Source organism: Hyposmocoma kahamanoa, unplaced genomic scaffold (assembly GCF_003589595.1).
Source record: "Hyposmocoma kahamanoa isolate Upper Pololo Valley unplaced genomic scaffold, ASM358959v1 86, whole genome shotgun sequence".
In the NCBI taxonomy this organism is placed as follows: Eukaryota; Metazoa; Arthropoda; class Insecta; order Lepidoptera; family Cosmopterigidae; genus Hyposmocoma; species Hyposmocoma kahamanoa.
Window position 1 is genome coordinate 16824972 of NW_020654289.1, and position 25916 is coordinate 16850887.

General features: G+C 34.3%; 1 protein-coding gene across 1 annotated transcript in view; it reads right to left on the reverse strand.

The window, feature by feature from the left end:
* Positions 1-232: 232 nt before the first annotated feature.
* Positions 233-25916, reverse strand: part of LOC113234930 (actin-binding Rho-activating protein-like) — a 45652-nt gene continuing 19968 nt past the window's right edge. The window contains exons 3-4 of the mRNA XM_026470451.1: positions 17626-17718; positions 233-2310 (exon numbers count right to left, since the gene is read on the reverse strand). Of these exons, the coding sequence (XP_026326236.1) occupies positions 2197-2310; positions 17626-17718 (207 nt within the window). The 3' untranslated portion in view covers positions 233-2196. The remainder of the gene's footprint in view (positions 2311-17625; positions 17719-25916) is intronic.

Below are 25916 nucleotides of genomic sequence, written 5' to 3' on the forward strand. Positions count from 1 at the left end.
TACAATAATGTTAATTATTATTATTTTGGCTGTCGTCAGGGTTGGTTGTTGTTACTTGTCCTTTATTTTTGTAGGAAATTTAGCACACAATAATTAATTAAATTTAAATGTCTATTTATTTTAATGATGCATTAATTTGACGAGAATTTAACATTATTGCATTTACATAATAAATAATATCAATTATTAATATTATAATAAAATATAATAATTTTAATTGCAATATTTACCATCTGTTCAATTACAATGTAAATTTATTTTATATTAAATTACACTGAAAATTTACATAGTCTTTAATCAAGTCATCAAGATCCATGACGAAATCAATCACAGCGAGATTAAATTCGTTACTGAAAATGGTTGCTGCGATCATTATTACACTCAAATATGTTACTTATTACAAAATATATGATCACCTTAATTAGATTGTTTTTTCAGTGAACGATATAGAAGTAACGCCGATGACGTCACGTATCAAGGAATATCGCCCCCTGTATAGTAGTATAGTATAGTCAAACTAGTTTGTCGTCATCAAGCGTTTATCTGGTAAATTGTTGGCAGGTACAATTACTGTTATTTCCCTGAATTATTATTTGTTCATAGGAGTATCTATTATTTTGATTAAAGTAACGGTACACTATGATGGCCGTTTTAACGTTTGTCCGCTCATCACGTTTCGTTTTAATTCATATCTACGTTGAAATTTATGGATGTATCATTTTACGACACAACGCGGCATTTGTTTTCCGAAATTCGAAATTTAAAAAATGAAATTTAATACGATCGTCACTTATAGGATCGCTGTCCAGCACGACTTCTACCTCCGGTAAACTTACGTCAAAGCTCCAATGCAAAACCAAATAGTTTCGAATTGACGATTATATATATTAAGTATTAAGTAAACATTTTTATTTCCGTTTTATTAAAACTTTTTAATCAGGTACCCCTTGCAATATTAGTTATAAATCTAAAAACTTAGATGCGACTCGCCTTTGATTACTTTTTTTCGATAATCAAATTACGAGATTTGACCTCATTATTGTAATCTGTCAAAACGGCCATCATAGCGTGCCAATACGGTAGTGTACTATAATATAGTTATAGTAATGGATTTGGAGCGGTAGTCAGTTAACTATTTTTACAGACGAGTAATACTTTATACCTTATATAAAGGCCCGAGCATACCTTCATCCGAGAATCTCTTGCAACATTTATGAGCTAATAATAACTTAAAAATTTGAAAAAATTGATTTATTTACATCACAACGTAGAATATCTGCTAAATTCTTAAACTCGTAATCTCCATTAATGTGAACATTTGAAGAGGCACAAAAAAGAATTACTAAAAATAACTATGTGGTAATCTATGATTTTGCCTTTAATTTACAATTAAAAAAGGGTCTACAAATTATATTTAAAGCTTTAATTGCCATATATTGTACTTGAAGAGTAAAAAAGGGATGTCGACATGAGGTTTTCAACTTTAGAAGACAATATGATATTCTGAATTAATTAAGTAAGCAAATCTTTCTGTTTTTATTAATAGTTTCTATTTTAGCTAGCTATGTAGTTATGATAACATATAACTTTAGACAAACAGTACGTAAGCGAAATATTGACGATTTCGAAATATAAAGTAAATGTTTCATTTGCATAAATAAAGCTTCGTTTGAAAAGAGTAAAGCTATTTTAACCGAGAATACGATCATCATCACAGAACAATAAATACAATAGAAGTGCTAAGAGGGTTCCACGTACTTGAACTCAGTTCGCCAGTTTCTCTTTATGTTGTGATCGTGTCGATCATCTCAGGCAAAACCTCGAAAATCATAGAAAATGCCTTATTTTGCTACTTTGGCGTGCAAAAACGATAGTCCTGTAATATTATCAATGGTAGTGTTTCATGTTTCATATCATCGTTAGGTTTTATTTTATTATATTTTAATAAATTTTCCATTTTCGAAACCGTTGAACCTTGCAAAAATATGTATTGAACTGGGTAAAGTTTAAAAATTATATTAACAGTCCAGAATTTTAATTGGAAACTACGACCAATCATTATTAAGGTTTTTTTTAGTGTTTAACATTTATGAATGTGTAGGCTTAAGGCACTTCCATTGGTTTTTTTCTTCTGTGATCAGTATAATTTAGTAGCACTTTTTTTGTTACATTCTGTACGTTCTTGATATTATTTAACTATTGTGGCATGGGTGACACAGATCTTCTCGCTTGCATTGCTTTGTTGTTGCAATATTCTCTAATTCCCTCGATTGGCATCATCAAGAAAATTGGGACATCATCGTCTCGTTTCTGAAAAAAATATAAAAAAATAAAAAATGTGTCACTTGGAATTATGGAATTGTAACCTTATGTAATGCAGGTTTTATTCCGCTTTCACCTTTCCACCATCGAAGGTGTAGACGCAAGCTGGTGTTCCTATGTTGCGCTATTCCAAAGATTCGCACGAAGTGTTCCGCTTTCACATTTATATGGCGAACGGTCATGGAGTGGAATTCCTTGTCTGCAGACATATTCCGTGATCGCTATAACTTAGACCTTTTCAAGACGACAGTGAATAAGCATGCTCCAACATCGACCTCATCGTCACTTTCCATTAGATGAATTAAGAGGTCAAATCTATCATAAAAAATACATGCGAAAGGTTGTTCTATTCCGCGATACATAGTTGTAACAAGTTTTGTTAGTAGTTAAAACCAAAAACTAAGATCTGCAGCAAGCGCAAAGACAATTTTTCTTTTCTTTTTTTCAACGCTCGCATAATTATATAATCATCAAATAAATAAAAGTCCTTAAACAGATGTAATATTATTTGATGAAATAGCAAAAAGTCTCAATTTATTCTTTGAAACTTGACTTGATTTGATTGACATTACAGTGATTCAACATTGGCTCAACTAATATCAAATAATAACGTCATGGTACGAAAAATGAATGAATGGTATAGATTTCGAAGGAGTTGCGACTCAATTTAGGTTTTGATTTGACATTAGCGTAAATGCTGCTGACACGATCGTTTTTAAGGTCAAGGTACGAATAAGTGAAACGGACTTTTTTAGGTTTTTAAGTTCCGGGCCCCGGTAGAAGGGGCAGACCTAAGAAGTGCTGGCTTGACGTCGCTAAAGGTGATATGCGTGCCAATGGTCTCACCACTAAGGATGCCGAAGTGGAGGAGAAAAAGTAGGAAAGCGGACCCCGGGCTCCTCAGCAACACTGCTGAGGACGCAACTGGGACAACGTTCAGATGAGAGAGAGATGAGAGAGGACTTTTTTAGGTTCAAAATTAAATCGCCATAAGAGTTCATGGTAAGCCTCCTGATGATGAGAGAGAAGCTAATATCTTACAAATGATATTACTGGAATGTTGGATCTGGTTATCATTGATATGCTCAATGGATTGCGTTAACTTCTGCACTCATATTAGCCGACCTTTATAATTAACATTTCACTGTGCGGTAGGTTGGGCTTCCATTAGGAATTATTATGACGCCCGCATATCAATGCAGACTTCTCAGATGAGAGAAGTGTGATTGAGGTGGACACGCCTTGGTTCTTAATTGCGATGACAGTATAAATGGAATATCATTTATTTCATATTATCAGTAAGTATTATAATATTGATAATGTAATTTAAAATATATGGAGGAATGATCGTCACTATTATAAACAATAATAATGAATATTAAATAAAATATTATAACTTAAAAAAAAACTCCAGATTTGACGTTCAAAAATCAAAATCAAAATCAAAATAATCTTTATTTCATAGGTAAGCATTATTACACTTGAAATCGTCACAATGGTTAAACTCTACCGCTCATTCGTAAGGCAGATTCCCCTGAGAAGAATGAGCAAGAAACTCTAGGGGTTGCTCTTTGTAAATAACATTTACAATATTTTTTTATTTGAAACATCAGATTGAGACTACCTCCATGAGCTAAACGGGTTACTACCACGGATTTTTGTCATCCAAGTACGCAGAAGTTGTATAATAACCTTTAGTATAAAGTTTTTGTTTCACTATAGTTTTAAACCTCGTGAAAGGCAAATTTTGTATATCAACCGGAATCTTGTTATAGAAGCGTATACATTGCCCCTTAAATGATTGTTTGACTTTGTGAAGACGACTATCAAGAAAAGCTAGTTTATTTTTATTCCTCGTATTAATGTTATGTCTGTCACTATTTTTCATAAAGAAATTACTATTCCTTTTAACATAAATTATATTTTCATAAATGTATTGTGAGGCTAGTGTAAGAATGTTAATTTCCTTAAACTTATCTCTCAAAGATACTTTGGGGCCCAGATTGTAAATTGCCCTAACTGCACGTTTCTGCAGGACAAAGATTCTATTGATATCGGCGGCATTACCCCAAAGCAAAATGCCGTATGGCATTAGACTGTGAAAGTAGCTGAAGTAAACCAATCTAGCGGTTTCGACGTCTGAAAGTTTCCTTATTTTTTTAATCGCGTACACTGCAGAGCTGAGCCGTTTTGACAACTTACTTATATGGGGACCCCATTGCAATTTAGCATCTAACGTTATACCTAGAAATACAACTGTATCCACAAGATTCAATTTTTCGTTTCTAACTACAATGTTTGTAACCGTCTCTCTAACATTGGGTAATGTAAATTTCACACAATTTGTTTTTTTCTCATTAAGAAGTAGGTTATTAACAGCAAACCAATCAACTACTTTAGATATAGCATTGTTCACATCGTCATAGGAACATTGGTGCCTTTTAACTTTAAATAATAAGGAAGTATCATCAGCAAACAATACTATCTCATGTTTTATACCCTCCATAAGGCTAGGTAAATCATTAATATAAACTAAAAACAAAAATGGGCCTAGAATTGAACCTTGAGGGACACCCATGCTAATTACAGACCCTGACGATCTCGTACCGTTAACATCGACCCTCTGTACCCTACCACGCAAATACGATTTAAGAAGGTCGAGATCACGTCCCGCCACACCATAATGGCGAAGTTTCCTGACCAGTGTATCATGGTGCACACAATCAAAAGCCTTGGAAAGGTCACAGAATACACCAATAGCATCATGTGAGACTTCCCATGCATCAAATATATGATTAATCAACTCTACACCAGCATCGGTTGTAGAGCGACCCCGAGTGAAACCAAATTGTTTAGGAGACATTAAATTATTACTATAAAAATGTGCACACATCTGATTTAGAATAATTTTTTCAAATATTTTACTGAGAGTTGGTAGTATTGATATAGGTCTGAAATTGGTGGGGTCAGAAATACTACCAGATTTGAAAAGTGGAATAACTTTACTTTGCTTCATGAGGTCAGGAAAGACACCATCATCAACACATTTATTAAAGACACAGGCTAAGTAAGGCGCAATACAATCAACTATAGAACTAATTACTCTGACTGAAAGACCATCAAGATCAGCAGTATTTTTTATATTTATAGACTTAAAGGCCTTAACAATATCGTTTGGAAATACATGACGGAACCTTAAGTTAGTGATACTAACTGCATTATTTTCTGTTAGTAAGGATTCAGCGGCCGTGGGAGATGAATTTAACGAATTAGTAGTCAAAATTGGAATGTTGGTAAAAAAATTTTCAAATATTTTAGCAACTTCTGCGTCTGTGTTTACAATTTTGTCATTAAATCTTAGTTGAAAATCTAAGTTACGAGGTTTGACCCTTCCAGTTTCGCTATTTATAATATTCCAAGTCGTTTTTACTACATTCGCGCTGCTTTTTATTTTATTATTAATAAACATTGCTTTGGCTGCCACACAAACACGTTTAAACATTTTCGAATATTTCCTAACAAAATCATTAAAACTGTTACTAGTGTTATAAGTTCTTTCATCGTAAAGATCATACAGCCTTTGTCTACTTTTGTGAATTCCCACAGTCGCCCATTCACTAAATTTCAGTGAATTATTAATAGTTATGATTTTGGACTTAAAAACATTATCACGTTCACTTTTCACTATGTTGAAAACTGAATTATACAATTTATTGGGATCGTTAACGTACGGAATGTCAGTTAGTTTAAGCATTACGTTATTTCTATAAGCTTTAAGTCGACCATTATTTATCGGAACACATGTGATATCCTTTTTCGGCATTTTGTCAACAGTTATATTAAAAGTGGCCAATTGACCGCAGTGATCTGAAGTTAATTTATTTATAATAGATTTATTACTAGGTACGGCGTTGGTATAAATGTTGTCTAAACAAGTGGCAGTAGTAGAAGTTATTCTAGTAGGCACCAAAAAAAGATTCACAAGGTTATAACATTGGAAAAATGATATGAGCCTACTGCTAGCACTGGAATCTTCTAATAAGTTAACATTGAAGTCACCACAAACAGCAATATATTTATTTATATTATTTAATTTGGCTAAAACTTCATCTAATCTTTTTTCAAATAGTTCGTAAGATGAATGAGGGGGTCTGTACACGCTTAATATAACAAGCCGTTCAAGCTCTATGCAGGATATCTCTATAGTCCGCTCAATAGATAGGCTCACAATATCTTTACGTTCTTTAAATTTTAAATTATTTTTAATAAGAATTAAAGAGCCGCCGTGAATAGCTTTTTCTCTGCTGAACGAACTAGCCACCTGGTGATTGTTGAAGCTAAACATGAACTGATGTTGTGATAGAAAGTGGTGTTCAGTAATACAAAGAATATCAATATTGTTACAGTTAATAAATAATTCTATTTCTAGCTCTTTGCCTTTCATGCCTTGAATATTTTGGTGCACCAGGTTTAATATAAAATTTATTTTATTTCTGTGTGTTTTAGGTTGGTTTCTTACTGTCAATGTGTTGCAAGAGTATCTCTCCGTTGTCTTATTAATTAATTTAAATAATTAGAAATTGAATTAATTTCAACAGAATTATTATTGTCAGTAAACTGACCTATGTCAACGGACTGCTCAATAGAAGCAGCCGGTCTGGTAGCCAATGATTTGGCTGAATTATTAATATAATATGATAGCATCTCTGCTATCTGTCTCCTAAAATAACTAGTAAGATAATACCTATCTTTAGTCAAATAAAAATATTTACTAATAAAATTATTAGTATCCATAAAATGAAATTTACTATAATGAAATGTCAAGCTGTGTAATGTCCTATTTAAGTTATGCCTCAAATTATTTTCACTTGTTGTGAGGCAATTGCTGAAGGGAAAAGCTAACAAAATAATTTCTTTTATATTAATTAAATTATTTAATTGTGAAAAATATTGTATTAAATCTTTTTTGTTACATTTTCCTCTTCTGCCAATTAAAATTATTAATGTAGTGTCTTTGTCAAACTTAGTTGACAAAATACTATCTAATATTTTACAGTATGTTGCACCTGGCATGCAAATATTTGTTAATTTTAATCCTAGGTGGTTAAGTTGCAAACCTATGTTTTTACCCATTTCATCACTATACATAACTATATTATTTTGAATTTCATTTGATCTAGTTATTGACAAAGAGGTATTTTTTGATTCTAAACTAGATTCCTGCAACAACAATGAGGAGGGATTAGTGACACACACAGACAGGGAGGATTGTGGTTTTATTTCTTTGCAATTGCAAACTTGATTATTTGTTAAAGAGTCAAATCTGTCATTATTATATCTACACAAATCTAATAAATTATCCATAGCATGTGTGTGCTCCTTAATCTCCTGTTGCGCAGTTTCATATTTCTGTGTTATTAATTTTAATGAATTTGTTACACTATGTAATTCTGCCTGGAGGCGCTGTGTGTCACATTCATAGCTAAGCCTATTTTTCTCAAGATTTTGTGTACAATCACTCAATTCATTCAACAAACTCTGACGTTCTTTTCTTAATGATACATTTTTACAAAATGCTGCATTTTTCTTTATTAATTTATTTGTACTGGATATGTATTTATTAATTTTGACATACTTTTTTAATTTTTTTTTACTACAATTTAAAGCTAAAGCTGTTGAATTAAATGAGTTACTTTCACAAGTCAGATCAGTGGTGATTGGTTCTGAACAGGAGGGTGGTACAGCACAGACCATTGTGGGAGCACTGCTGATCAGCTCATCAAATAGGGACTGCGACTGTGTTGACTGTTGTTCGTCCCTTGCTTGTTCCATTATAGTTATTTGATTGTATGCGTCTCGTAGGTCACATTCTAATGAAGAAATGCGTGCAAGGGCTTCTTCGAATGCGCTGCTGCTTTGGTCGAATCCATCTACCACAATCTGTAGCTGGTCTCTTTGGTACTGTACCTCCGTAATTTGTATAAGCAATTCAGCCATATCACTTTTTTAATTGCCTATTCCTATCTAAAATGTCCAATATTTCCTTTTCACTATCGTTTCTTTCTGTTAGCAATTGCTCATTCAGTGCCTTTGCTGTTTTGAGTTCTAATAAAGCGTGTTGGAGTTTATCCTCCAATTGACGTTCCGCAGCAGCTTTGCGTGTAAACATTGTGTATGCTTTTGAAAAAGAAAATGAAAACAATTTGAAAGAACGTTAGCAAGAAAGACAGCTGATCGAGCGATTACTAAATAGTGAGGTTATGTTACTTACAATTTATCCGTACAAAGACTAAATATTAGACAAAATAACCACTCTTCCGTTATATTATAAGTTTAACTACCTATTTATCTTAATAATTATGGAAATACTTACGAAATAGCACAGAATTTTTAAAAACAAATTCGTAACGGCTATCTTTCCAAAGTGACTAGAAAATGCTCAAATTACCTTTAACCTCGATAATTACTGTTGCAGTTGTGTAACAATGAACTTAATTGATAAATGTGATTTGCAAACACTGATATTATTTCACATAAGACACTTTTTGAAAAGTATTAGGCCGGTTAACCTGACTGTTTTCAACGTCACTTTGTTTAATTACTCAACCTGATCAAATCACTATGTATGCACTTAAAAACTGTATAAGTATATTTTGTAATGATATTATTCAGCAATGAAATGGGGTTTTACAAGAATAACACGATAAAAACAATTAAATTTAAAATAAAATTACGGAACACTTAAGTTTACAACTTAACCGCTGTGTTGTCAGCCCACAGTTCATCTCACTTGATGAAGCATGCACATCTAAATATGACCTATTCACTTTAGCCTTGAATATGCCCAAGTTGTAGAGTTCAAGGAATTCTGTAGGTAGGGTATTTTTTTTATAATGTGTGTTTTATAACACGCCTGTCCATAACAGTTGTTGTGCCACTCAGAGCTTTGAATCACAAAGATCTAAGAGGCACTGCCATTACGCCCGTCATCCTGAGACAAGTTGACAAGTCGTATTCAAAAATCGGAACATAATGATGCTCACATTACAGCTTGGCGGCAGAAATAGGTAAGGTGGTACTACTTCCCTGGACGGACTCTTCTACAAGGAAGTATACTGCTACAAAAAATTTTCACTCCATAGCCGTTCGCCATATAAATATGGAAACAAAACGCTTCGTACGAATCCTTAGAACATTCACAACATAGAAGTGGAACCCCAGCTTACGTCTAGTTCCCAGTAATGGAAAGGGGAAGGCCTAATTAAATCGTGCAAGTGTTATCGAAATACAACGACGTCAAATAGAAATAAAATTACAATTTCTTTATTTTTTTAAACAAACAAACAAATTAGTCTACACTATAGAAGTCGTTATCCAATAAAGTTTTTCGCGTTAAACGCTTTTCAGATTTGTTAAGCTAAATATGTCCCTGATTTTACGAACACTTATCCGTTCGTACACTTACCCGCGGAATTCTCATTACATCTCGTATGAATGTATAAATTACTTTTGCAATGAAGATCTCATATTACTCAGTAAACTAACAATAAATAATGTTTTTGTGATATTGATTTATGAAAGATCTAATTAATTTATGTAAAGACAGGTAACACTTACATTATAAGCGATATGGGTACTCAGTTTAGTTTGGCGCGTGCCAAAGAATTAATTGACAGCTGTTTTTCATCATTCGTTGCAAGAATAGACCATGACGTATTCAGTAGTTTTAAATAATTTTGATGTTATACAAAAAATAAACAAAAACATTTCCAATTATTTGGAAGGTTTTTTTATGTAGTCTACGTCGCAGAACTATATTACTAACATCATAAATAACAACTTTGGTTCTATGAATGTCGCGTTCGGGCTCCATGGGTGACCAGACTTACAGGCTACAAAGACAAACTTACCAGAGTGATAGGAATTCGAAATTAGACCGGCTTTCTTTAGGACAAAAGACGACGATCGACCTTCCTAACTTTGACAATGTCTTTGACGATCAATTTATTCATTTTTTTATGAAAGTAAAATTTTAGGAATTATCAAAAGTCTTTGAACAAAAGTTGTTGTCTAAGATGTTAGTAGTATCGACTGTGAACTGGCAACCGGTACTATCTCAATTTTGACAACTTTACAGGATGAAGAATAAAAATGTTTATTTATAACAAATAACTCTAAGTATTTTATAAATAACCCAGTATAGATTTTTGACGATGCGATCTCTTTCACCAGCATCCCATATTTTTATCACCCTTTTCTTTGGTCCCTAGCCACTTACTTTTGAAATTTTCAATAATTTTTTAATCCTTTTTCTTCATCATTCTTACTTTGCTTCGTTCCGTGTCTATAAATTCATTTGGACTGAGCGTTACTCTCATAATTACGCAAGACCTATCGCGACAGATCGAATCACAAAGAGCGGTTATACACGGCGACTGTAGCGTGTAAGTGGCGCAAGTGTAGCGTATAAATAGCGTGTCACAAATGCGCGTTCGTCAAGAGTGGTTGCTCTTAGAGACCCTAATCCCATATAGAATTACTATCTACTAATTGCGCACGAAATAGTTACTGTTAGATTTGGTGTTAATGGATAAAATCTGCATAAAAATACGAAGTTCAATTCGTCAACCTCAGTTATTTGTTACGCAATGAAATAATAATAATGTTAACAATCATAATTACTGCAACCACGATTCAGTGGTTAGAACAAATATGGTCTATTCAACATTCACATGAATTTATATTGAATACAACAATACAAAATTATTATTTTTTTGTCTAATAACAAGAAATATTTTAAATAGGAAACTACTCTGAGAGTCAGATGTATTAATTAAACCAACGGATAAAGCGTGGTATTTAAATTGAATTTTTGCTAGACAATTGTGGTTCTCTTCACTAATATTTTTCGGATTTCTAAAGGATTCCTAAAGGAAATCGTGGTAGCCTAATGGTTTGACCTACCACCTTTCAAGCTCTGAGTTTTTCAGAATTTATGTGCGTAATTTAATTTAAAATTTACCATGAGCTTTTCGGCGAACAAAAACATGGCGGAGAAACCGTTTTAATGACAAGTATTAAGTTCCAAATTAGCATTGAACCGCGTGGAGACTATAGCCCAAGCCCTCTTATTACCAGAGGAGGACTGTGACCAGCGGTGATACTACATACGTAAGCTAACCGCTTTTCCTTAATAAATACTAATTTTAAAAAAGAACCAAAGTAACTTACGCCAAGCAACTAATAAATGAACGAAAATTTGTTAGTTGTCAACTTATGTCTCAGGGTGACGGACGTCGTGGCGGTGCCGATAAGATCTTTCCAATTTAACGCTCTGAGTGGCACTGCAACTGTAATGGATAGGCGTATCGTTTACCACCAGGTGCACGACTTGTTCGTCTCTTGATATTATATAATAAAAATGACGAAGACATAAAGTTAATTTATGTAGGTACAACACATTGCAGATAAATTTATTTCATGCCCTACTGCTTTTCGGGTAAACAAATATGCAGTTATTCTAATTCTAATACTAAGAGTGGTTACACATGGCGACTTTTAACCAAACACGTTCGTGAAACACGCGATTGCATCGCTAAACTTGATAATTATAGGCGATTGTATCGATGCAAATGCGCGATTGCATGGATGCAATCGCCTATGAACTCCAAGTGTAGCGATGCAGTCGCGCGTTTGCATCGCTGCTAAATCGCGCGCGTGCGTAAAGGTAGACGATTCGCGACTGCATCGCGTTTGCATCGCCGCGCCGCTAACTGTCGCCGTATGTAACCGCTTTAATTCGCTTTAGTTAAGAAAAATCAGTCAAATTATTGAGTTGAAAGGTACTTTTCTAAGGGTTTTCATTCCCTCACTGCGAATGTTAAAACAACACTCGATTTTGTCTACTTTACCTAGTTCCTTGGAAATAAAACCATTTTTTTCGCATCTAAAGCGCGTAATTTGTTTTTTCTAAGAAACTGACGTTTCGGGCGCTCTACAGGTCCCAAGGTCACGGCTGATTGAAACGGTAGACATCAAGTTATATCTAACATTGAGTCAAACCACCCTATTCTGCCCTATAGTAGCAAATCACTTGACCATGGGACTTGTAAAGGGCCCAAAACAGCAGCAAAAAGAAATAGAACTACTTGTGAAAGAGTTCGTCCGGGGAAGTATTGTCACCTTATCCATTATTGCCGCCAAGCAATAATATGAGCATTACTGAGTTCCAGTTTTAAAGGGAATGAGTGCTGGTAAAACTACAGGCACATGGGATTAGTCAACTTATGTTTCAGGGTGACAGGCGCAGTGGCAATGCCCTTCAGATTTTTGCGATTTAAAGCTCTTGAGTGGCACTGCAACTACTGTGTACAGGCATGTCGTTGATAAACGACTGGTGATAACCAGGAACACGAGTTGTTCGCCCTGTCACTTAGTATCATAACAAAAAAAGTTAGTTTGTTTCATTGACTTACAATTATATGGACGTCTCGGGTCCGCGCTAAAAAGTGTCATTCACGCTTTAGTCTTCGTTTGTTCGACTGACAGCGAAGCAAGCAAAATTAGACAGTACTGCGATGACTTTACAATTTAAATTCAACGTTTTAGCTTTTTCATATTCCTTCACATGTCACTACGTTTAAATAGGTTGACTTGGGACATTTTTTTCGTGGTTTTTGTATTAGACACGTCGTCCATTTATTTGTTAGTCAATGGTTTGTTTGAAAAAACCAATATACTCGATTTATATCCGAAAAATTAATTTCAATTTCAATGGGTAGCAATCGTGAAAGCCTAAGCGCCCAGTCACAGGACGCGAAAGTTTTTTCGATGCGGTTACCACGCTTTCGTGTGCATTAATGGCGAATCTGAATTCTATTTATTAAGCAACAACATTTAATTTCTTCGGAGTAATACAACCGCGCGGCCGCCGCTTTGACCAAATACAAGCCAGCCTCACCTGCGCAATGAGCGTCTCGTCATTTAAGTTAAAACGTAAAAGCTAAACAAATAGAGTGTACTTTGCCATAACAGTTAGATGCACGCGGCCGCGCGGCGTGTTCGCGATGAATTTCGCATCGAATAAACGCGCCTCAAGAGCTCGATATTTACCTAATTTAATTCAGTATAATACACAGCACCAATAAATATTATACCTATATTAATATTTATAAGCACAAAATTTAATTGAAAAACAAAAAGGACATACATAAAATATGCAAGACGTTTCAATAACACGTGGCAACGCATTGCATAAAGTGCGCTGTGGTGACAAAACGGCCGTAGCTCGGCGTGATTGCTGCTCAATTAGAGCAACACTCCGCTATTCTGTTACGTCCGAAAATGGCAGACAAGGCGAAAATAAAAAGTTATAACAAAAGTATCAAATGTGTATACAATTATGTTTAATTTTATGGTTAGTACTATTGGTTTATGTTCTAAAGTAATGGTAAACTCGAATAAAATTATTAAAACAAAACGTGTTCCGTTTGTTATATGTCCTAAAACACAACGTGAAGCGGACACCGCGTGCAAGGCCAGGTTATATCGGTTCTGGTAAAAATAGTATAAAAAATTCATATCTCTTAATTAAGTAACAAATAGGCATATTTTAAAAATGTTCAAAATCGAAACTTCGACGACTAGACCACGTCTTTACGCACTTACATCATACATTTCAAAATTGTGCAGTGTCTCTTTTAACGTAATTCTAAATAATTACATAATATAAATAAATAATAAACACAATTTATCGTAGATACCAATCAAACACTGGACGTTGTTACTTCAGAAAAAAAATGAAGTTTCATTGATTCATAGTTTAAAAAATATATTATTTTATTTTATTTTAGCTAACTTTGACACTTCATAAAAAGTACTACACTAATCTGGGCAAGTTACGTGAAAAGAAGGCCTATTTCGTCAAGATTTTATAATGGTACAGTCAAGTGCACATCAAGCTTGACACTTTGTACTTTGGACTGTTCTTATCGTAAGCGGCATAGAGTTGGATTTAAGTCTTAAGTGTCAAGCTTGACGTGCTGTTGACCCTGTACAATACTTACTACTGTTCATTCCATTAAAAATGTTTGTTTATTTTATTTGCAAAAGGGCCACATTAAAAAAAAACTCATGATATGATAAAAACAATACTTTTGTGTGCGATAGTCAATTTATGAAGAGAGTACCAAACGATGTAGCTAGGGTAACGATTTTCAACATTTTCAGAAATATGCATTGACTTACAAATAAATGGACGACGGGTCTAATACAAAAACCACGAAAAAAATGTCCCAAGTCAACCTATTTAAACGTAGTAACATGTAAAGGAATATGAAAAAGCTAAGACGTTGAATTTAAATTGTAATGTCATCGCAGTACTGTCTAATTTTGCTTGCTTCGCTGTCAGTCGAACAAACGAAGACTAAAGCGTGAATGACACTTTTTAGCGCGGACCCGACGTCCATATAATTGTAAGTCAATGGAAATATGCCTATTATTACTTAACTAAGAGAAAAGGATTTTTTATTTTATTTTTACCAGAACTGATAAAATCTGGCCATCAGCCCGATGCTTTTTGGGACGCCTGTATATCCATCAAAACTTGTTTGGATTCCTAAAAGAAACTATCAATCACCGATCCGAGCATCTTAATGCGACAAGTCAAAACAAAGAACACACATTATAATAATGGAATAATAATGAACCAAACAACCACACCAATGACCTGTGCTCTTACTAGGGAATTCCCTAAATCATGAGTACCAGATGGAGATCCAAGGTCTCTGCCTACCCCGGTGGGGAATAGGCGTTATGATGTGTATGTATTAGTACCAGAGCCGCATAATTAACTCCGGGGCACTACCCAGACCACCCACACCAGAACCTATTTCAAAACGAATATTTTCAAAATCGGACACACCGGGAGCTCTTCGTCCAGCGCCCATAAAGCAAAACATTGGCCGAGCAAGTCAGAGTAATTACAAATCTACCTACTACTCTGTAGGTAGTAAGTATATCTTAGAGCCTTGAACACCGCCGTAAAGATGCTTATTGATATTCCTCAGGATATATCACGGATAGTATGCGAGGGAATGGCACGATTTAATTCCGCCTTCCACGACGTTGTGGATATTCCAAGGAAGCTCGAAGCGTTTCGTTTCGACATTTATATGGCGAACGGCTGTCGAGTGGAATTCTCTGCCTACAGATTTGTTCCCTGAACGGTATAAGTTGGACCTTTTCACGGCGAGAGTGAATAGACAGTACTTAGGTGTGCAAGCTCCACCATAGACCTCAACTTCACTTTCCATTGTGAGATAGGTGAGATGAAGGTCATTTGACTCACTTGGGCTCTTATTTTTTTTAATAAAAATGGGACAAGTCAGGTCTATTAATCAGAATGTACGTAAAATTTTATTAGTGTAGTGATTGTAGTTTCTTAAATTAGAGCAAGTTTAGTGAAACCAAGTGCACCGATTTTCAAAAATAGAGAAAATTGAACAATGTGCTGTCATCAAATACTTATTTAAAAAAAGATTAACACCGATAGAGATAAACAGTGAAATGGAAACAATATTATGAGAATCAGCTCCATCGTATAAGACTATAAAAAAATTAGTCGCAGAATTCAACTGTGTATGAGAGCATCGAAAAAGACCCTAGGTCTAGCCGGCCCACGGCGTCTACGCTTCAGGAAAACATCAGAGAAATGTGTGATCTCATTATGGAAGTCCAAAAATTAACTATTTTTACAAATAATTCGAAAATCGGTATCTTACATAAACGCTCATGAAACATAATTGTCATCGAACTTGGATTTTACAAGGTTTCTGCTATATGACTCCACTGATTTCTTTCAGTGGACCAAAAGCGCATTCAGCTCACCGTTTCTCGCGACTGTATGGAGTTTGAGACTAGCAAGCAAGATTTTTTTAACCGATTTGTGACTATGGATAAAATCTGGGTTTACCACTACACACCGGAGTACAAACAATAGTCGAAGCAGTGGTAAAAATCTGATTAATTGACCATAAATAAAGCGAAAGCAGTTTTGTCGGCTGGCCAGGTGATGGCGTCAGTTTTTTGAGATATTCAGGGTGTCAACATGGCAGACTACACTGTGAAAGGCGAAATCATTAACTCAGTATAATATTGCATCCTTTTGCGTCGTTTGCGCGAAAATATTAAAGAGAAGCAGTCAGGATTAACAAAAGAGTAGTTTCATCAGGATAATGCTCGCGGCCACACATCTGTCGAATTCATGGTTAAAATTCCTTATTCTGGTTTCGAATTACTACCCCACCCGGTTTATGCTCCTAGTTTATCAACTTGGGACTTTCATTTGTTCCCAAACCCAAAAAAACACCTCACTCGCCAGAAATTTTCATCTAATGAAGAAGTCGAAGCAGCTTTAAATAGGTATATTGAAGATCTTGAAGTATCTTATTTTTGAACTAGTGTGGAAGCTTGGAAAGCAGGTGGAAGTGAAAGTGAAAAAAATAATGCATTGAGCTAGCTGGAGATCACGTCAAAAAATAAACATAGTTTTATAAATATTTGACTTTGTTTTTTTGGTTAACCCGGAATTTTTCATTCCATCCATTAATGCTTATTTGTAATGTCATAATTTAGTAATTCCATGAAAGTTACTTATTAAAGATCTTTTTACTAAAATACGAAGGTACATAATATTCCCATGAAAGTTACTTCTTACAGATCCTTTTACTAAAAAACGAAGGTACATAATATTTCAACAAATAACAATTTTTATTAGAGAGTAACATGAGAATCACATTCACATTAGATTTCATATTCACATTAGAAGTCATTGCCTGAAACCAGCACCTAATCATTACAGAATTCCGAGAAGTGCTACATTAATTAAATTACGCCTGGGGGAACTAATCAGAACACCTACACTAGAACAAACTAATAACCTTAAATACATTGTGTAATTCGACCTAGCTCCAAATTAATAAAATGAAAAACTGATGAAGTAACAAAAATTTAAATATATAATATAACGATAAAAATAATATAAGTCGAACTGCGTTTCTGAATAAACAAAAGTTTTAAGTAGAAATAAGAGAAATTGAAACAGAAAAATTAATCCTTTCAGCTGAAAAACTTCACAATAAGAACAAAATGTAAATTGAAAATAAAATTTAGTGAAGAAAAATGCAAAGAATTTTAATATTAAAGAGTGAACGTACTGGGTGAATGATAGTTGTTACAATTTGATTCTAGGTATCATATATATTTTTTAAATATCGGTTCGACATTTTTTTTCGTCGTTATTACCTGGAATAAAACCTCTCCTTCAAAGTACGTGAGATGATATTTCCTCGTCCGCAACAGAATGCCGACTAGCTTATCTGAGATCACTGTGTATATCTGAAACAAATAGAAAATATATTTGTACAACATATGTAAATATAAGTTACGATGTCATCTAGAAGACTTTGTAGATATAAATGTTTATAATAATATAATATTGTATAATAAAATTATAATAAAATGCATTGTAATACGTATACATCTGTTGTATGTAATTTAGACTATAATTATATAATACATGTATACAAAAATAATCATTTATTGGTCCAATATAATATTGGCAAATTTTTTGTACACAACTTTTGCGTGAATTTTATTTATTATGTTTTGTCACTATTACAATTTCATTATTATGAAAAGAAAGAGAAATTGTAATAAATACAATTTTATGAACATGTAAGAAGTAAAAATATATACACAATTATACGACACCAGATTATAGCTGATGTAGCAGTCATTTCACGTGCCAATGTGAAATTTATCTCATAGACATTCAGGCACGCCTTAGTTCAAGCAATATAATGAAGTAGTATCAAACAGTGTAAACAGGTATATGTAAACAGATCAGTATACATAACGTTCTACTATTATAGGTCACGTAGACGGGAAATACTTTAAATATTGTAGACATTTGAGACATTATTTTATTTATAAAAGGATTTGCAATAGATTTTTGTTCTAAAAAACTAATCTAACCAGAAAAAATACCGCCCCGTATCGTATCTGGCTCCCATTATACTGGCAGTATTGCCTCGCTTGACGGTAATGGAAACTTGCTGACCCAACCATAGAACACAACCCAGAGCGATTACTGGAACCCCTGTCCCTGAATCGGCGACCCAACTCTTTATAAGTCCCGAGCTTTCGAACCCCAGGGCCCCGCCGTCTGGATCGCGACCGGTATGAAGTCGTACTTCGGCTCCAAGGCAGTTTGATTTTTAAAAGTAATGCTGCATTCAAAGATTTTCAAAACTTGACAAATAATTAAAAAAATCTACATTTTTATGATGCCGATCGAAAGAAAAGGATTCATTCCGTTCAAGTAACATACGAGTAGTATCTTACAATTTATTATACAATTTATTCAAAAAAGAAATAAACTTGAAATTGCTATTAATTTAACAATGTTCGAAATATAATACATTGTCTTGTATACAAAGTCAGTCTTTCCCATTTCTTTTTCCATCATGGCACAGTAGTCTTCTAATTAAATCTATTTTAAACAATTTTTTCTATGCGAATGACCAAATTGAATATAACCCGAAAAATTAACTCAAGAACGCCCTCAATTTTCAACGCGTAACAATTTTAACTATAAAAATTATTTACGTAGTTTCAGAATTTCAAGTCATTTTTGAAGGATCTAAGTTAAGGGACTTTTTGAACTTATTTTTCAGTAATAGGTTATATTTTATTATTAACCTCCTGCTCACTCAGATAGCTTTTTTGGAATATTATTATGAAACTTTAATGAATTGTTGTTAATTAGAAAACATAGGAAATATAAAATATTTGTAAATGAAAATCAGATTTTCACTATGTACAGGACAATGTGACTACATTAAGATGTCCTTTAAAGAGGAAAAAGGCATTTTGAATTGTTATAAGTGGAATAATTCGCAGTAGGTTATATTTTATTATTAAAAGGCTATGTTAAAATACCGTGCAATGAATTTTTCCGCGTCTATTTCACACGCCTGAAAGCCTACACAACCACGATACCATTTAGCTTTAAGCGAACGACGAAATTCGGTTTTATCGTCGGCCGGTTACGAGTCGCGCTCTCCACGGAAAAGCTACAAGAATAACGACTTTTACGTCCTTATTACCATAGTCATAAAATATTTTGACAAACTTAAGCTGACTATTGTAGCCAATAGGTTGGACTGCGCCACTTAAGCCCACTGGATTCATTTACATGTAGGATAGGTGGGTTAGCCTGTGACATTATTTTATTTAGCCTGTAATAGTCATAAAGTGTTTTGACTAACTTAAGCTGACTATTGTAGCCAATAGGTTGGACTGTGCCATTTAAGCCCACTGCTTTCATTTACATGTGGGATAGGTGGGTTAGTCTGTGACATTATTTTATTTAGCCTGTAGGCGGTATTGTGTTGTGCATGCTAAATTTCTTCTTTCTACTTCTGTAGTTTAATTTGTCAATTATAATTTCGTAAACCATATCATAAACTCGTTCTTTTTAGTTTTGAATCATAATCCAATTGTCTATGAAAAGTTTCCTTAAAGTTCTATACAAAGAACTATGACAAATTTCAAAAAAGAACATAGTATTTTTTCCATCCTCTAAGTATTTTTTTTTAATTAAAACATCAATTAAGACGCTATTCAAACGCTATACTGCCTCCTGATTGGTTAAATTGGTCTGAAAGCCTTGCAACCGGCGGGCGTAAATTTTTATAAAAAAAATTATTGGTTGAAATATATGTGGTACTTGGCCAGTTCTAATCAATCTCTTTAGTTTTTTTAAATAAATGAAGAGGCTGTATGGTGGAACCTTTGCCTACCCAAATTTTTTTTTGCATGCATTTAAAAAAAATATTTAAAAAAAGCGCGAATGTTATCATAGATTGATAACAAAATATACATTAAATATTGGTTCTGTTTCATTATTTTATTTGCACGTGGAAAAGTATTGTATGCAATCATTACATAATTAGGTTTTAAAATCCCGCAACTATTACTAGTACTAAACACTCATTTTGCAACGATTGCATGATAGTAGATTGTTCAACAAGTGCATAAAACGCGTCATTTTACCCGAGACGAGTATGGATACTTAAGTCGAGGGTAAAATGGGTTATAAGAACGAGTTATACACTGCTTTTCACTTCGATTGAATATAATATATAATTGATAATTAAAATTGAATGTAAAATGACAACAATTAGACATACATATTTAATGTGATGTTTTTTTTTATTTTATGCACTAGATCGTAAAATCCTGTTTTATGCAGCCTACACCCAGCATAAATACGAACTTTAAGAGCATGTGAAGTGAAAAATACAATTAATTTGTGTAATTTTATTGAATATCATGATATTTTTACTTCAATGACATTTATGCCTTTTTGGGAAAATACTCCACTAGTTTGTTATTAATATTGATAAAAAGGTCGAACAAACACAAAGAACGGAATCAGGCACCATCAGCATGCCATATACACCGCACATACATTATTTGATTTAAGTAGTAATTTGATGTTGTTTATTCAAATTGTATTATATTAGTATATTATTTTGTGATTAATATTTGTACATTTATTATATGTAATATTGATATGAAACTGATTGCAAATGTCATTTTCAATTAGAATTAAGCTAATTTCGCGTCGTCTGGTTCAGTGGTAACTTTTGTCATTAAGCAAACTTTTGAATTCCATAATACTTTACTGCTTCCATGGCCAAACAGTTACCATAGGAGACTGCCGCGCAGAGGTCCTTGGGTTCGATTATCGGGCCGGGAGAAATACTTGTATAGCCTACATTTACTTGTCTCGTGAGTTTGGGTGTAATTTGTTGTTGTCCATGGCACTCGCGATATAAGGTTTCCCTAGTGCGGAGCTCTGAATGTGTGCATTATTATTAATTAATAGTAAATTGAATTATTACTTTTAATTATTAAATTATTTCATTTCATTTTATTATTAATATTAATTGTGCATTGAACATATATGTGAAGTAGTTGTAGAGAATCGTGTGAAAGAGTTAGTTCAGGAAAGTATTGCCACCTTACCTGTTTCTGCCGCCAAGTAGTAGGTAATGTGAGCATTATTGTGTTCCGGTTTTGAAGGGTAATAAGGGTGCTGGTGAAATTACAGGTACGTGGGACTTGTCAACTTATGTCTCATGGGCGCAGTAACAGTGCCTCTCAGATCTATGTGATTCAAAGCTCTGAGTGGCACTGCAACTTGTATGGATAGGCGTGTAGCTTACCATCAAGCACACTACTTGTTCTTACCGTTACCGTTACCTTATATTAAAAAAAAAATTAGTCCTTCGTCACTACAGCTTTCACACTAGTTTCTTGGTTTTATTATAAATACAAGAAAAGAAATAGTACTATAAACTAAACGCATTGCACAAATATATTCAATATACTCGAGTTTAGCAAATTTAATAAACACATAAAACTCAATAGAGACGTATATAATCATATAGAAAAGCAAAAAGACCAAAGTCTTTATATTAATAGCTTGTCCTGATTATAGAGGTGTTTCAATTATATGTCAAAGGTTTGATACAATTTCATACATTAGTATTTTCACTACATCTTGTTTACCAAATCAGTATATTTTAGCATTTTGTCGATCAAAGAACATTATGTGCATTACATTATAATTTCAAATACAGCAATTTAAAGGTCATTGGACGCATTTTCAGTTAAATGAGTTATTTTAAAACACCTTTCTAGAGACGGCAGCACGATGAGTTTCATGTTGACGAATCTTATTCCGTTGCACTGGAGGCGATATTCAAATAAAAGTGCAAAGCTTGGTGCATCATCTATCAGGGGGCAGCACTGGGTAAGAAGATGCACAGGAGTTTCATCCGTCTCAGGTCAGAATCTGCACTGTACTGCCACTATACCTGTTATTGCTGCCAAGGATTAATGTGAGCGCTTCAATTTTAAAGGTTAAGAGTGAAATTACAGAGACATCTGACATCCTTGCGATTTTAAGCTGATAATGGCACCACAACTGTTTTCAAGTATCCTTCAGTACCTTATATAAAATAAGGCATAATCTAAACATCACGTCAAGCGTATACAAGTCGAAATAAACACGAATAAGGATTTATCGAGTCCAATTTAAGCACCGTATGGCACCCCTTAGCCTACATATAGACGCTGGCTCTATGCGTGTGTTCTACCGCCTTTATAATGGGGAGTGCCCTGAGGAACTATACGAACGGGTGCCAACGTCTCGTTTCTATCATCGCACCTCCCGCCATGCATTGCATTGTAAGACCACGTGGGCATCTCGTTGGTTTCTTCCTCGAACGATGCTCGATGTGGAATAATCTTTCTCCTGAAGTATTTCCTTTGCGCTATGACATAGGCTTCTACAAAAAGTGGATTAACATGGCTCTTAAAAGCTGGCAACGCATAGGCAGCTCATCTGATGTTGCAAATGTCCACGGGCGATAATGATCTCTTTCCCTCAAGTGGCTTATCTGCTCGCTTCCTTCTTTACATAAAAAAATAACCCATAAAAGCAAGTTTTATATTTATATAAATCTGTGATTTTATTATTGTCGTTTTGAGTACCGTAATAATATTTACATAGGTGATTTATTTCGGACCGTAATAAATTTCACACCATGATCAGCCATTGTATGGCGTTATATCGCATGCGACATCATAAAGTGTCTACACGCTTTTGTGAAAAATGTTGGAGAAAAACCACCACCTGGCTTATTTTATAATTTTCTAAGAATTCGTTCTCCGGCAGCTGTCATGCCTCTAATCTCCCGCACCAGTGTCCTACCATTCTTCTGCAAAGATTTGTGCCAAAATTATGCTTCTGACATCCTCTCGACATTTTCACTGATTCATATAGAATACCAACTAGATAATTATATTATTTATGTATTTCAAATTACTCTCACTATACAACTGTCTCCTCACCTTTTTCGAATAATTAATATATAACAACAAGTTTCTTTTCATTATTTCCCTTTATCTCGGTTTACCGCACTAAATTTTTAAGCATGTAAAATATCACGCAGGACTGTCAAAATTGTTTTAAAACTGAAGCGCGCGGAGCTGTTATCTTGCGACCATGTTCAGCACTCCGATAAAAATGTCAAAGTGCTCGCTATGTTTGCTAAGGTGATGAAATTTAGAATGGTGGTTTTATCACACGAATTTGACAGTTGAATGTGGATACAATTTTTTTTATCACGACGGTATGCTATAACAGCTCGTGTTTTAGCTTCAAAACAATGCAATCATACCGTTGACATAGTGTGAGTGCGCTGGTGCATCGTCAACAAAATGTTGCGACTATGTCGTAGTGTTGCATGGAAACAATATCTTTAAATGAACGGTTGCAAATAGATCTCGCTTGAATTACGATACTGCCTAACCTAACTTGATTTGTGAATACTTATTAAAGTGTGTTTGCATTGTTATCACGAAGCATTCGGTTTTGTTCATACATGTATAAATTACGTTTACACGTATCTGTGGTTAGGTGGACAATATGCCTAAGGTATAGGTATAGGTTAATCTTTGAAGTCAAAGTCCAACGTTGCATATAATTTCGGCGTAGAAAATGGGATGTGCCATAAACGGTAGCAAAATTCGATTATTACTAACTCCTTCATTTCGATAAACCCTAATTCACTTCATATTATAATATAATTCATTCATTCTAAATTTATATCGAGAGATCGGAATCAGAATGATTACTTAATACTATGAAAGTTCATAAACATAATTGTATTAATTTATATTTAAAGATGAGTAATCAAATGCCATAACCGAATTTCAACATGCAACAAACCGATCGAAGGAATTTTTTCTGAGGGTCGTATTCTAGAACTCCACTCAATGCTCAAGTCAGGATTTGAGTATGGTTTAAAGCATTCGAAATCATACTTAAGTCCCTGCTATTAGGGTCGTATTTCCAGTACTTGAAATCATACTCAGATCCTGACTTTAGCATTGAGTAGGGTTCTAGACTACGACCCTGAGTGTTTTCTCTGAGTGTTCGATCTTTGTATTAATAATTATGCAACAAACAACTTAACAAAGATAAAGAGCAATTTACAAAAAAACGCAATTACGCAAAACCACTGAGAAATTAAAATAACAAGACAAAATATTATTTTTATTATTATATAACCCACGCTTTATTATATAACCCACAAACACATCAAAAATTGTACTACTTTATAGTATAAATACAATGGTCATATTTTTGGCTTGTTCTGGAATTCCGCCCTTGCAAAAACACACCTGTGTCAATATGAAAGTATACATACAGTTCACCACCGACCAATAAAACAATCACTGGAACACAGCCTGATCTCGGCTATGGCAGCTTAGTGAGATCCGTTTCCGTATGCCAGAGCCGCATATTTATGCCACTAGTATATTTTTGATTAAGGCGTAGTAGCCTAACGGTTTGACCTACCGCTTCGCAAGCAGAGGTCGCGGGATCGAATCCGGTCTCGCGTCTAGTAATTTATGTGCGAAATTTATCGTGCGAAGCTTTTCGGTGAAGGAAAATTCGTGATGGAACCTGCACGTCGAAGGAGGCTTACAACCATCGGAAAGCGTGTAAAGTCCCCAATCCGCATTGGCGACAGATTGGCAAACTATGACGTAAACCCTCGCCTGAGAGGAACCGGTACCCAGCAGTGGGACGTTGGGGATACCGGGGTTGATAGTTCCCGGGGTAAGTTGTTCTCACAGCAATAACTTTGCAAGAAAAATATATAGCAATACAAGTTAAGCACGTCGTTAAAGCGTTAGGTGATGCGCTTTCCCGGCAGCCATTTCAGTTACTTCGCCAACGACGGAAGTGTGGCGTGGAGCTGTCAAAACATCACATAAGTACATTTTTTCTTGTTTAAATTTTTTGGTCTGTCTTTGTTTATTATGGGCCGATTCATACGTAACTTTTCTAAATTGTAGTGACATTAGTAAGGAGTCTTATTGTTTAAGTATTTTTTTCATTGATTCTATTACTTTGCCGGTATGTCAGTCTTCGTATAAAAACGTAATTTATGGGCTATAAGTTCCTCTCTCGAGGGGCTGGTTGTTCCTAGGAACAACTTCCCCAATTGACCTGCAATCATACTTAAAATTCTTATGACCATTTTTCTCTGTTTTAAGGATGCGAAACTACAAACGGGCTCATGCCAAATAATTAGACAAGATGACAAAGTCACATATGTGTGTTTCAATTGTGATTCAGATGAAGAAATGAGCTATGAATAATATTACAGATGAATAAAAATGTAGATTTTTTTTTTATTAGTTGTGCATAATATAATCATTACATTTACATTGGTTTTATTTAAGAAAATCCTTGTTATCATGTCATAATTTAGGCGGAACAATTTACCTCAAAGGCGGAACAATGCCTCTCAAAGCGGGGTTGAATGTTCCGCTCCGAAATTGTTTAAAAATGTGCCTCTATGAAAAAGACTATTGAGATAAGTAACTATACTATTACAAAAAGCGATAAACACTTGTTCAATATCTCCACATGTTGAAAATTA